The 14871-nt window shown below is 46.2% G+C and overlaps 2 protein-coding genes across 2 annotated transcripts in view; one reads left to right on the plus strand and one right to left on the minus strand.

The window, feature by feature from the left end:
- Positions 1-4790, minus strand: part of Hspbap1 (HSPB1 associated protein 1) — a 47138-nt gene extending 42348 nt beyond the window's left edge. The window contains exon 1 of the mRNA XM_028752260.1: positions 4674-4790. Coding sequence (XP_028608093.1) covers positions 4674-4737 — 64 coding nt within the window. The 5' untranslated portion in view covers positions 4738-4790. The remainder of the gene's footprint in view (positions 1-4673) is intronic.
- A 1051-nt stretch (positions 4791-5841) lies between these two features.
- Slc49a4 (solute carrier family 49 member 4) overlaps positions 5842-14871 on the plus strand; it is a 76715-nt gene continuing 67685 nt past the window's right edge. The window contains exon 1 of the mRNA XM_028752317.1: positions 5842-6309. Within this exon, the coding sequence (XP_028608150.1) occupies positions 5967-6309 (343 nt within the window). The 5' untranslated portion in view covers positions 5842-5966. The remainder of the gene's footprint in view (positions 6310-14871) is intronic.

Below are 14871 nucleotides of genomic sequence, written 5' to 3' on the forward strand. Positions count from 1 at the left end.
TGGATTTTATGGTATGTGAATGCTGCAAAATAAATAAATAAAGACCCTCTTTTGCTCAGCTGAATGTTTGGTATGTTCTTTACACGCCACTCTCATACCTAAATGTCACCTATTCAGATAAAACCCAACCTTGCTCCCAACAGTCTTACATCTCTAGTGCTGTAGGAGCCACAGGGGAGCAGCAAGGGAGAAGAGAAGGGCCTCTACATATGCTGCAGTGAGAACACAGGCGGGGTTAAAAGACACTAAGGGTTAACATGGCATGGTCTAAAGGGTTGAGGAAGACAAATGAAAGGGCTTGTAACTGACCATGAGACAGCCAACATGCGGCATGCTTGTTGTTTCTTATATTCATGCTTCTGACGCAGCTAACTGTAACAGACTAAATTAAGTGAGGTTGTCTTCTAACAAGAAGCCCCAACTATTTCAGGTAAGGGATCCCAGACCATCCCATGAACAGGGACTAACTAAGAACAAATGCAGTTATTTCTTGGTATCCATGAGAAGAGAGCTTAAAATACATAATTAACAGCATTTAACACACCTGCAATATCAGAAGGTAGTAATATCAGCAAGTAACTAAGAGCTTAGCAGCCAAGGCCGATCACTAACAAAGCCAGAAGCAAAGGCAACAGAGGGGGCTTCAATCACCCCTAAGTGAGTGGGCAGTGCAGGATCACCTCCCTGGGTAGGCCAGGGGGCATGCATGGAGTGTGTAGGTTCTCCATTGGTTCAGCCTACGATAGTTCCAGAACCAACCAATCTCAATAGAGATTCCTTTGTCCAGTTATGGCCATGGTCCTATAAAAACTCCAACAGCTTTCTTCTCTAGTGAAACCCCTCCCACTCTCGTTTTCCCCACTTTTCTGTAACTTTTCTTAATAAAGCTTGCTTCCACTTTGCATCATCTGAGAAGAGTTTGCGTCTTTAATCTTCATTGGCACGAGACACTGACCTCAGAGTCCCTGTCTCAGGCTGACTTCTGCTGTTTGTAGCATGTCCAGTACTAGAGGACCTTGGGTGAAGTGCAAATGGGCTGAGTGAAACAAGAACCACTGTACTCAAAACTCTGCACACTAATTTATACCTTGTTTTTCAAAAGGCCGGAAAAGAAACACCTCCCATCTTTTACCTCAGTCAGTTAGTGACGGGAGCCGGCACTTTCTTTTTCCGTTTGTGGTGCTGGGAATCGGACCTAAGGCCTTCAATAAACAAGACAAGGAGTACACTGCTGGCCTCCACTCCCAAGTTCCAGCACTTGCTGTCAGCAATTAAAAATGGCTATCATTCTCCGATATTTAATTCCTGCCAGACACTAAGGTTAGCTACATAAATTATCTTCAATTTCTACAATAATTGTACATTACATAAAAATGGAAACTGAGGCACAGGGGGTTAAGTACTCTGTCCATCCCCTCTAACTTATCCTGTATCTTCTGATCATATGACACCCACAGTCAAATCTCTTCAAAAACTTACATTATTTTTTAAGTCCAGGTAACTGGACATAAAGTAAACATCATCCTTCTGTCCTCAACATTCCTCACACCCTTCTCACATTTCTTCTCCTCTTACCCCTAGACCTGGTATAGTTTTTGTTTTTAATTTTAAATTAAAAAATTATTAGAACGCATGCAGACATGCCCGTGCCATGGCTCACATGAAGTCAGAGGGCAACCAAAGTATCAAGTCTCTCTACCGTTACAAGGGTATAATAAAAGATACTTTAAAAATTTCAGCGCAGGGGGTTCCACCTTTGACCATTTATGTTCCCAAATAAAAGACACACACAGCCTTTATATATTTTTTAAAAATTAATTTATTTTGTTTACGAGTACACTATAGCTGTCCTCAGACACATCAGAAGAGGGCATCAGATCCCATTACAGATGGTTGTGAGCTACCATGTGTTTGTTGGTAATTGAACTCAGGACCTCTGGAAGAGCTGTCAGTGCTCTTAACCACCAAGCCATCTCTCCAGCCCACCTTTATATTTTTAATACGCTTCATGCAGCAGCACAGTAGCTGGCCAACCGCCTACCCTCCATGCTGTTAGAATCCATTTTCTATCCATAACGGCATTATTACTTTCTATGTTTCATCTGGGCAGCTACTAACTCCAATTGGCCAGCCCACATGGCCATATTTTATGGCTCAGGTAACCCATGATGGCTCCTTTCTTCTCTCCTGCACACTCTTTTAAGGCCAGGTGGCTCCCCTCCCTTCCTGCTCCTCCCAGGAAACCTAAACAAGGCCCATCTCTCTTTTCCCCAGCTATTGGCTGCAGGCTACCAAATCACTTAGCCAGTACTTAGCATTAGAATAGAAGCAGCCGTAGGCCAGCTCACTTCTGGGGGTGGGAGAGGGGGTCAACTCAGGTTGCCAGACACAGGTAGTAAGCACATTACTCACTGACTGTCTCACTGGCTCTTTTTTCATTTTCTTTGAGAGAGGGTTTATGTCTAGGCTGGCTTCAAACTTGCTATGTGGCCAATAATGACTGAGTTCCTCATCCACTCTCTTATGTTATGGGGTACAGATATATAATACCTTACCTGGCTGGGATTCCCTTATTCATTCACTCAGCATACATATTACATGTCTGATACCGTATGTGCTACTGGACACACAGTGGTAAATGAAATGTCTATCAGTTCTGTCTTATTGCTTTTCTAACGCCATGATTTGACACCCAGAGTCCCAAAGTCTTCTACATTCCCCCCAAACCAGTATGATCACGTCTGTCACAGAAATACCCTTCCCCTAGTACCAACTTCAGTCAAAGTTTTCTAAGGATGCCATTACCAAGGCAACTTATAAAGAGTTTACTGGATATGGCCTTGTTGGAGGAAGTGTGTCACTGTGTAGACAGGCTTGGAAATCTTCTAGGGTTCAAAGTTCCACCCAGTGTGGAAGACAGTCTCCTCCTGGCTGTCTTCTGGATCAAGTTGTAGAACTCTCAGTTCCTCCAGCACCATGTCTGTCTAAAGGTTGCCATGCTTCCTGCCATGATGATAATGGCCTGAACCTTTGAAACTGTAAGCCAACCCCAAATAAATGTTTTCCTTTATTAGACTTGCCTTGGTTTTGGTGTCTCTTCATAGAAACAATAACTCTAAGACCGTTAGCATCCGTGATCCATCACGACATGGAACACAGCAGTGGTTAGGCAAGCATGGAGTTGTAGCAACAGCTGAAAACTTCCATTTTGGTCCACAAGGAATAAGTGGTGAGCGCTGAGAATGGCATGGACTTTTGAAACCTCAAAGCCTACCCCTAGTGACACACCTCCAGCAAGGCCATTATTCTACTCCTTCCCAGAATTCCACCAACTAGAAACCAAACATTTAAATAGATGAGCCTTCAAACCACCACAGGTTATTTCCTCAAAGTGCTTAACATCTAGCAGAATGAGCGCCGATTAGAGGCCAATGTTGACAGAATTAGGGTGCTGCACTAATACAGCTAATGGTGGTGACAATCACGGTGAATGTTTCGGAGCAGTTTGATGTACTAAGAGGTCTTAGATGCTCACACACTTTACACACTTTGAAACTTGGGAGATGAGAGGGACAAATATGATGGAGAGGGAAATGACCAAAGTCAAGAACGAGCGAACTGTCGTGAGAAAGCCACATTGTATGGCTAGTTTAAAACTTTTAATTTAAGAGTGAACAAACAGAAGAGGTGCTTAGAGACATCGACAGGCCTGCTTGCTGGCGGTTTGTCTAGGCTCCGCCTCACAGTTACCTGGCAACAGCCAGGTGAGACTGACTCACTATAAAAGGGGCTGCTTGCCCCTCCTCTTTCTTTTGCTCTCTGGCCCTAGCTGCTCACCCTCTCTCCATTCCCCTCCCCCCCTCCACGTGCTCATAGCCGGCCTCTACTCTTTCACTCTCTATCCCTCTCTCTGCATGTCTCTACTCCCTCAACTCCCCTCCCATGTCCTGAATAAACTCTAGTCTGTACTATACCTTGGTGTGGCTGGTCCCTCAGGGGGAAGGAATGCCTCAACACGGGCCCGCAGAGGCACCCCCTTACCCAACACCTGACTACACATCCACCAAGCATATTCTTTCTCACTTTTGTTTTATAAAACACTACAGACCCCAAATCAAAGGGGGTTACGGTATGTAGATCACGGTTTAGAGCTTGAATTTTAGTCTACGTTCTAAGTCCAACATTGCTGTAGAATGGTGGGTAAGAGAGGCCTAAAGTAGAATACAGGACACATTATCATAAAAAAAAATTGGTTTAGAAAAAAAAGAGAATGATTTGGGGCAGAGGAGATAGACTGTCAAATAAAAACACCTGGTGCACAAGTCCGCAGAACTCCCCAGAGATCTCCATAAAAAGCTATGGTCGCATATACCTGGAATCCCAGCACTTAATCATGGAAAATGAAAGGCACAGACAAGAGAATCACAAAATTCCTTCACAGGTCAGCTATCCTGGAACACTCAGAGGAACTTCTAACTCCACACTGGTAGTTGTCCCGGTACAGGAACACCGAGACTACATTCGATCAGAAAACTGATCGGCACGACGTTAAGAAGCCACATTCTCTAAAAAGTCATGTTCTGCCAGGCCTAACAAAGTACGGGAGAGACTTGGGATGGAACTGCTCCCATCCGCATCACGGAAGCACTCCCGAGGCCCTGGCTCGCACCTACCTTCCTCCCCCACAGTTCTCTCGCCCAGGGTCCGGGGCGCGCTCCCCTCGCAGCCTGCTGCCATGATTACCGCGCCAAGGATGGAGAGAGCGCCAGGTGAGAGGTACCACCAGGATCTGCGGCTTCCACACAGGAAGGATTCTCTGCCTCTGCCGGAACCGGCGCTCCCGCGGTCACGTGATGGCGCTGGGCGTGGCCACGCCCGTTTGTTTTGCTCTTTGGATACTGAAAGGCGCGGAGCACGTGGGCTGGGCCGTGACTGCTCTTTCTTCCAGGCTTAGCTTCTCTTCTGTTCTCTTGCTCTAGTGGGATCCTCCATTTCTGCCTTGGCTTTCCCTCAGTGGGACTAGCGATTTAGGGAAACGCGGGCTGGCTTGCCTGCTCTTCCACCTCGTTGGTCCCCTTGGCATCTGTGTCATCCCAGCTAGTTTTCGTGGCTGCCTGGGAATATGAACCTCAGGCAGTGTCCCTTGAAGGCGTTCCCTGTGAATCATTTGCTGAGCCAGATATGCCAAATTGCTTGCCTGTAGTTTTCAAGGACACAGGCAGATATCAGGGTTCTGGATTTGTGCATTTGAACAAACAAATGTTTATCTGGTCAAGAGATGCACAACCTCCAGCTTTTGCCGTTTATTTTGTCTGATAAACATCATACCAAGAGATAGATCTAGGCCACTGTCTTCTAATTTTAACACAGTCCATGCTATTTACCCCTTTTCATGGCAAATAAAATGGGTAGAAAATGGGAAAGAAAATTGGCTAGTTTATAATCTCACTGGATACGTAAGACACATACAAAACCAAATGGTCTTCATGATACAATACCCTGAGACCTTCCTAAACCTCAATATCCAGCCCTCTATAATATCTGCAGTTAGAACCCCAATAAAAACAAAAGTAAGCCTAATATAGAACCAAACACTGGGATAAGTGACCTGAGGTCTGCGAGTTGTTTTTAAGGCACGTGATGTAAACTTGGGCACTTCCTCCAAGCAACCCTCGAGTGACTGACTCAGCCTCCTTCGCTCCAGCCTCCCAGCCCGCCGCGATCTTCCACCCTTTCCACTCCTAGGGTCCCCGGCTTCTCTCCCCGGGGCATTCCTGGGCTCCCAGCGAGCAGGGTGGATCCCGCCTCGCCTCCTCCCCTCGGGCTCGGGCGGCGCAGGCGCAGCAGACGCGCCCGGGAGGCCGAGGACTAGAGCGACTCCGGCTCCCGCTCCACCCGCCCAGTCAGCTCCCGGCTGGTCTGTGGCCACCGGGACGCGTCGGGCAGGGCCGGCGGGCGGCGTCGCCATGGGCTCGGGTTGGAGCAGCGAGGAGGAGGAGCGGCAGCCTCTGCTGGGGCCGGGGCTCGGGCCTGCGCCGGGGGTTGCGCGCAGGGGCCGGGAGGCGGCGGCCGTGCTGCCCGCAGCGGGCCCGGGCCCCGGGAGGGTGTACGGGCGCCGCTGGCTGGTGCTGCTGCTCTTCTCGCTCCTCGCCTTCGCACAGGGCCTGGTCTGGAACACCTGGGGCCCCATTCAGAACTCGGCGCGCCAGGCCTATGGCTTCTCAGGATGGGACATCGCGCTCTTGGTCCTGTGGGGGCCCATAGGCTTTTTGCCCTGCTTCGCGTTCATGTGGCTGCTGGACAAGAGAGGTAAGGGATCCGGGACGCCCGCGGGCGTGTCCCTTCTCTGGGAGTTGGCGCCTGCCAGGATCCGGGCCTGCCTGTGCCTCCTTGGGCTTGGTCTAGGGGTTGTGTGAGGTGACCCAGTGTAGCTTGCATCCCATTCCTAACTCGGGAACCCTCTGTCCCCAAAACGACAAATAAGGAGGATGTTTTCCAAGTATTGATGTTTTGTGTGACGCCCTTTATGCCACACTAGAGATTTAGGTAATCATCAGATGTGGAATGCTTTGTATACTGTGGACATCAGAGCGATCCAGTGTACTTGATGTGAATGTTTTCGACACCTGACAAAAGTGACTCATGTTTTGATTTCAAAGAGATTTAGGGTGCTGAGGGTGAAAGATCAGAAGAGACCGGTGATGACCAGATGTAAGGGGGTAATGAGCTGGCGTGGGGACTCCAGCCCTGGATGACTATTGGGAAACTCAGGTCTGACGCTTGGGTTTCTGGAAGGTTGATCCCCAGGTAAACCGAGAGCTTCCGCCTAGGTGACTTTTCAGTTGGGATTTATTACTCTCAGATAAAGATCGCAGATGCAGGAAGGCTCTCTTACAGTTAGGGACTCCAGGCATCTTACTTTGCCAATTGCCAGTGTGATTCTGTGAGGTGAGGAGGAAAAGGCCAGAGTGGAAAGAGTCAAGATGTTGAACTGTTCCTCCAGAGGATAAATAAACCCCCAGGAGGCTGTTGTGCTTGATTTAGACTTCTTAGGTATGCATTGGATAATGGTCAGAAACTGCTTTGTTTCTGTTCAGCCTTTTATGAGTTTGTTTGCAATGGATTCTTTGATTAGTTTTGGGACATTGTCTTAGTCTACAGGTCTGTAGACAAACAGCCGTAAGCTTATAAAACAAACAAAATTTATTTATAATCCCTGTGGAAACTGGGAAGTCCAAGATGATGAAGGATCAAGCCAAATGCTTACCTGGTGAGCATCATTCATACAATGCTCATTTCTTTGTAATGTCACAAGGGAAGTAGCCAGGGATCTCTCTGGGGTCTCTTATAAGAGCAGTAACCCCAACTGTCTACTCTCTGCCCTAGAAACCTGTTTCATCTCCAATCGGCCACCTCTTAGTTCAGTCACTTAGCTGTGTGTAGGATTTCAACATAGGAATCTGGTGAACACAAACATTACCAGCAAAGTAAGAGTGGAACATAGGTTGATATGAAGCTGTGATTGTCTGGTGCAACACTGTCCTCTAACTACTGTTATTGAAAGAACAAAGTCCAGCTGTGTTCCCACTCTTCCTGATGCTACAGGAACCCACGTGGAAGAGACAACAAAACTGATGACTGAATACATTCATGATCCACTTGTGGTACAGGAAAGAAAGGCAGATAGTTCTAAGCTTGGAAGAGTAGTATCCAAAAGAAAATGAGTGCTTTGATATATATTCTACACTAGCATTCAGTCCTGTGCATTCATTTTTTTTTAAAGGAGGTCATTTGGCAAACTGGATAACATTATGACATTAGAGTCGGGTGACAACCATGGTAATGAGTGTAAAAGTCATGAAACTTAAGATGAAGCTTCAAAAAAAAAAAAAAAACTGAGGCCGATAGACCACATGGAGATCAGGTAAGAGAGCTGTAGATTTAGTGTATATAGTTCTAGCAGAAAGGACTGTGGTGTAACTTCAGGATCTGCTAGTGGGAAGAAGTGTGTAGTAGAGGAAGGGTATGTCGACTGGTATAGCTCTTCTAGGAAGAGCTGGCAGAGAATTCTAACAAGCACTTGACGTAGGATAAGGTAGAAGAGACCAATTATTAGATGCTGCTGCATTTAGTGACTTAAAGCACTGCTTGTACCATCTGTCTGTTTTCCAAGCATGACTTCACTTGCCATCTGAAATAGTATGACCTAGAGAAATAGCTGAAACAATGGGTCACTGTAACAACCCGCTGACAGCTTCAGTGGCTTCTGTAAAGACCTAGCTTGCTTGCTCACCCCACCTTGTGGTTTTGGATATAAACTGAGAATACAAACTGGACCTGGGTTTGAAGTATTTCAGGGGCTGGCCTGGCTTCCATGAGTGACATCTCCCTCTTTTCATTGGTGTGGGGTGCTTATTCCAGGATGATTCCTACAGTACACCGAATGGGGGATTTGTTGGTTTGTTTGGGGGCTTTCTGTTTGCTTTTAGACTGAATTACAGATTTTATTTGGCTTCATTAATATTTTCACTGTTATTTGTTTCTTGTTTTCTGTCTTAAGAGTCATTCTAGTTTTTTCAAATCTGGAAATTCCTTAGGTGCTCCCTTAAAAGTTGGCCGTGTTAAGAGTTGCTGTTGCTCTCCAACAGTTGAGGAGTTGAGATGTTTCAGTGGGCAGGAGCGCTTGCTGTGAGTGAAAGCAAACCTGAGTTCAAATCCCTGAGCACCCATGTAAAAGCTGAGCCTGGCATCCGAGACAGGAGGATCCCTTGAGCTTCAGATTCAGTGGAAGACTATCTTTAAAAATGAGGTGGAAAGTGATAGAGGAAGATGACCAGTGTACTTCTCTGGCTACTCATGCAGCTGCAAACACAGATGTGCGCGCCTCTCTCTCTCTCCCTCTCTCTCTTTCTCTCTCTCTCTCTCTCTCCCTCTCTCTCTTTCTCTCTGTCTCTCTCGCACATACACACACACACACACACACACACACACAGAGCTAAAAACAAAATTAGAACAGGCTTATCCATAGCCTTACTAATTTTTTCTTTGATTGGTGAGTGAGATACTCTCCATTCTACACAGCAGAACGAGCATGCCCACCGCCGCACTGGGTCTTATGGGTATAAAGAAGAGCACAGAACAGAGGACCTGACTGTTAACTGTGGACTGTTCCTGGCCACGTTTTTTTTAGGTGGTAAAGCAGAGGAGACTTCCTTATGATACTGACTTACTAGAAATCTCCTGTTCAGGAAAGACTGGTCTGTTTTGTGATCTATCTACTTCCTTAAAGCTTTACTTTAACTTTAGCATGAATGACTCTTAGCCCGGCTAGTTTTTAAGTCAACTTGATTCAAGCTGGGGTCATCTGGAAAGAAAGAATCCTTTTAAAGAAAAATGCCTCTGTAGTGGGGTGCGCGCGTGTGTGTGTGTGTGTGTGTGTGTGTGTGTGTGTGTGTGAGAGAGAGAGAGAGAGAGAGAGAGAGAGAGAGAAAGAAAGAGAAAGAGAGAGAGAGAGAGAGAAGCTGATGTGGGTGTAGGGAATCAAACTCGGGTCTTCTGCAAGAACTGTAAGAATATATATTCTAGGCCGGGCGGTGGTGGCTCACGCCTTTAATCCCAGCACTTGGGAGGCAGAGGCAGGCGGATTTCTGAGTTCCAGGACAGCCAGGGCTACACAGAGAAACCCTGTCTCGAAAAAAACAAAAAAAAAAAAAAAGAAAAAAGAAAAAAGAATATGTTCTAAACTGTTGAGCCATCTCTCCAACCCCTGTGGTGCATTTTTTTGGTTGATGATTGATGTGGGAAGGTCCAACCCCCTGTGGACAGTGCCCTCCTTGGGATGGTGGTCCTGGGTGCTATAAGAAAGCAGGCTAAGCAAGCCATGAGAAGCAAGCCAGTAAGCATATTTCCTTCCGGTTCCTGCCTCAGTTCTTGCTTCCAGGTTCCTTAGTTCCTGCCCTGATTTCCCTCAGAGATGGAATGTGACCTAAAAGTTATAGGCTGAAATGAATCCTTTCCTCTCCAAGTTGCTTTTGGTCATGGTGTTTTAACTAAAACAACTCTTATTTTGGTTCGGTTTGGTCTGGTCTGTTGGGTTCTAGTGTAGGAACTCAGTCCAAAACAGTTCAAAAATTAATTTTTTTGTTCAACAGAACAAAATGCTTTTAAACTTCTTCTTTCAGTAGTATTTTAATGTTATTCTCTAAGTTTATTACTCTTGCTTTTGTGCTATAGAATGTTAGTTTTTAGTGTACTATCATGAGTGCATCTATCATCCATGACTGTCTATGTTGTTACTGCTCCCTTTAGAAAATAAGTTGCTTTGGGGAGTATTTCATAGTTCCTATATCTGTATGGTAAATTTAATTTTGTATTTTCCATTGGTTGAAGCAATAAAAAAATGAATTGAGCTGGAGAGTGAGTACTAGAATTTGGGACTCCCCAGCATGCATATGGTACGCACATATAACCGTCCCCAAAAGCTTTTTCTTTTAGGCATACTTCTCCTTTTCAGTGGGAGCAGTTAAGACACTTTCATAATGCTGGTGTCTCAACTGCTCCCACACACAGTGAGTTCTCCCTTTCAGTGGCTTGCTCCCTGGGAGGTGTGTAGCTCTCATTTGCTTAGCATAGAAGCTCTGTCGTCTTTCTAAAGTGGGCATCGTACCTTTCCACCCCTTTCCATTCACCAGCCAGGAAACTGAAGACTTCGTTAGTGAGATAAGAGCGCCAAGCCTCTGCTGGGCGGTGGTGGCTCACGCCTTTAATCCCAGCACTTGGGAGGCAGAGGCAGGCGGATTTCTGAGTTCAAGAGTTCAAGGCTAGCCTGGTCTACAGAGTAAGTTCAGGACAGCCAGGGCTACTCAGAGAAACCCTGTCTTGAAAAACCAAAAAAAAAGAAAAAAGAAAAAAAGAGTGCCAAGCCTCTGCACCCTGGAAAGCAAGCCAGAGAGCGATTGAGGCAATAGCAATATGTAAGTCAGCTGGGACCAGAGGCTCCCAGAGTCTGTGGCTAGAGAGTCAAAGCCAAATAAAATAACCATAGTCAGAGTGTCATTCATTCATTGGTAAGCTAGTCGGGGATAAGTTTAAACTAGACCAACTGCAGCCATTCTCTTTCTCTAGACATTCTTGTCCAGCATGCCAGGCTTCCTCTTCCTTCAGGTGTCCACTGAATCACACCTTTCCACGAGAGGCCTGTGGGACAGCTTACATAAACTAGAACACACTAGATCATACCAGACTACACACCCTTCATCCTTTACTGTACTTTTGTTTGTTTCTCCAAAGCACTGCCGGTCCTCTCTGCTTCTCAGTCCTCTCACTAGCCAAGTGGTACTGGTTTTGAAGGCATGAAGGGTTCGTGAAGAGCAGTTGAGGCTCAGCATTGTGGGAAAAACCAAGGAAGGCCATTGGTGAAGGTGCAGCCTCAGTTGTAGTTGATGGCCCAGGACTGAAGGGGTCATGCAAAAAAGTTGAGGCTTGGCTACTTTCCTAACTGCTGGCCTGGACACTTCCTCAGTGGTGTACCCCAAATACTTGCTGCTGCTTCAGGCTGTGTACTCAGAGTCCATCTCACATGGTGTTCCCCCCTTCTTGCTCTCATCCTTCTCTCTTCTCACATTCTTCCCCTCTCCCCTCTCTCTGCAACCCCCTACCCAGGTAACTCAAAACCCATCTACTTCTAATCTCCCCAGTAATTGGCTGTAGACATTTTTATTTAACCAGTTGTCATGGTTTGTATATGCTTGGCCCAGGGAGTGGTGCTATTAGGAGGTGTGGCCTTGTTGGAGTATGTATGTCATTGTGGGTATGGGCACCCTCATTCTAGCTGCCTAGAAGTCAGTATTCTGTTAGCAGCCTTCAGATGAAGGTGTAGAACTTTCAGCTATGCCTGCACCATGCCTGCCTAGATGCTGTCCTGCTCCCATCTTGATAATGGACTGAACCTCTGAACCTGTAAGCCAGCCTCAATTAAATGTTGTCCTTTATAAGACTTGCCACGGTCATGGTGTCTGTTCACAGCAGTAAAACCCTAACTAAGATGGAAGTTGGTACCAGATACTAGGGTATTGCTGTGATAGCCCTGACTATGCTTTTCTTTGGAGAATGGATTTTGGGACTTTGGATTTGGAAAGTGGTAGAACGCTTTAAATGGGTCTTAATGGGCCATCCTAGTAGGAGTATGGAAGACTTTGTTGCTGAGAGGGATTTGAACTGTGTAGACCTGACTCAAGAGGTTTCAGAGGAGAAGAATTTCAGTATGTGGCATAAAGACTTGTTTTTGTGGTATTTTGGTGAAGAATGTGACTACTTTTTGCCCTTGTCTGAAGAGTCTACCTAAGGCTAAGATGAAGAGATTTATATTAATTGCATTGACAAAGGAAATCTCAAAAAAGCCCAGCAGAGACTTTGTTCTTTGGTTAAGTCTCATGAAGAATGTTTGAACAAGTATAGCAAGCTTAGAAAGGAAAAATATAAAATATATGGTTCGAGTATTAAAGGGACAACAAGAAATGAAATGGAGCTGAATCCTGTATTGTAGGAGATACCAGATTAAGGGAGTGTGTCTTTGGGGCAAGTTCCTACCCAGCTAAATATAGATCCAGGTTTGGTGGCACACACCTTTATTCCCAGGAGATAAAGCCAAGCAGATCTCTGAGTTCAAGGTTAGTCTACAGAGAAAGATCCAGGACAGCCAAGCTTAGGAGTTGGAAAACAGAAAGCTAGTGACAGTATAATAGAACAAGGGGGACATGTTCCAGCTCCTGCAAGCATTGGAACTCTAGAGCTTCAGCCATGTGGCTCTGACTTTAGAGTGAAAATTAGAAGGAACTACTGGGACAATTGATGCTGGCTAGCTGGAGCTAAGAAATTAATGGTGATTAAGAAGAGACCAGCATCACTGAAGTGAAATCTTCTGGAAAATGTTTTCTGTGAGCACAAAGAAATTGTGTTCCAGAGATAGCCAAGGTTGTATCTCATGCTGCAGCTATACTTGGAATGTGTAAAAGTCACCCAGGTGGTACTGGTTTTGAAGGCATGAAGGGTTCGTGAAGAGCAGTTGAGGCTTGGCATTGTGGGAGAGACCAAGGAAGGCCATTGGTGAAGGTGCAACCTTAGTTGTAGTTGATGGCCCAGGACTGAAGGGGTCATGCAAAAACGTTGAGGTTTGGCACCATTAAGAGAGGCTATGAGAGGCTATTGGTGAAGCCTAGTTGCAGCAAAAGACCCCAGTGTATTGGAGATACCAGTACAATGGGATGATCACGAAGAACAGCAGCAGCAATGGAGTGGATCAGCCAGCCTGAGCTTAGAGTGTGCTACAGAGAGCAGAGCTGGAGAAGTGATGCCAGCCTTTGGAGGAGCCCAGAAGACCATGGATCCCAGACATTGAAACAAGAAGCTGTAACATTGCCATTGCCTTGGAGACCCTAAGATTTTTCAAGAGCCATGGGCTATCTGCTGATGAAAGCTTCTAACGGGGTGGAACTAGCCCAGGAGAAAGTTCTTTGCAGTCAACAAAGATGAAAAAGGAGTTGGAGACCTGAAGACTACTTTGACATCAGAGATGGAGATGCAGAGTTTGGAGCTTGCCCAGCTGGTTTCCTGTCTTTCTTTGGGGATTAGTTAAGTGATTGGATGAATCTCAGAAGAGACTTTGAACTTTGGACTTTTAACATTGTTTAGACTACTAGAGACTATAGAGACATTGGAAGTTGAACTAAATGTATTTTTTGTTATGCTATGGCTAGGTATGGCCCCCCCATAAACTCATGTGTTTGAACAAACCTATAGGGGGCCAGGGAATGGAATATGATGGTTTGTATGTGTTTGGCCCAGGGAATGACACTATTAGGAGGTGTCGCCTTGTTGGAGTATGTGTGTCACTATGGGCTCATTCTGACTGCCTGGAAGTCAATCTTTCACAAGCAACCTTCAGATGAAGATGTAGAACTCTTAGCTTTGTCTGTACCATGCCTGCCTGGATGCTGCCATGCTCTCTCCTTGATGATGATCTGAACCATTGAACCTGTAAGCCAGCCCCAACTTGGTCATGGTGTCTGTTCACAGCAGTAAAACCCTAACTAAGATGTGGGTAAAAAGCCATAGTGGAGGAGTCCTGGAGACTTTCCACACGGCAGGTCCCACATACAGGAGAAGGTCTGGAGTTCCAAAGGCTGGAGGCTTTGGTGACGCAGGCCCCAATGACAGGAGGAAGTTCTTGGTTCCAAAAAGGCTTATTTTCATGGCAGATGGTGGATGGATTTGGATGTACCCCCTTGAAACTCAGGGCAAACCTGAGTTAAATAGGGAGAGAGAAAAGGGGAAGTTCTGGGAAGAATGCTTAATTTGCTCCGCCCTCTGGCCTTCATTAGTATGTAAATCCCTAGGGCCTGAGGCCTGTAGTCACGCCCTCTACCTGTGTACTTTGGGAGGGGCTGTAATGGCCTACGTGACTGAACAATGTAGATCTATGGAGACAAGACTGTTTGTCAGGACTTTGGGTTCTGGGGACGTGGCCTGCCGTTTCTCCCTTGGAGTCTTGGGGTTCTAGACCCATGCTCAGCCAGGAACCAAGGTACCCTTACGCAGTCCCACACTAAGACACCAGTAGTTTCAAATTAAGGAACAAAGTTTGCAGAACAAAAGCTATTAACCATGAGCTTTCACTAGGATTATAATACACAGCAACAGACTAAGCCTGAAGAAATGGTTATGGCAAAGATCCTTGTTTGTCACATCCCAGATGGAGCTGTAAGGCCTGCCAGGTTAGAGCAGCACCAGGGACAGGAGCTGCAGTCAGAGGTGTGGTCAAAGAGCTAGGGAGGCTGGCTCAGGCTCTTCAGCCACTGTAAGGACATTGGCTCT

Source organism: Grammomys surdaster, unplaced genomic scaffold, assembly GCF_004785775.1.
Source record: "Grammomys surdaster isolate TR1022 unplaced genomic scaffold, NIH_TR_1.0 125889, whole genome shotgun sequence".
Taxonomy (NCBI): Eukaryota; Metazoa; Chordata; class Mammalia; order Rodentia; family Muridae; genus Grammomys; species Grammomys surdaster.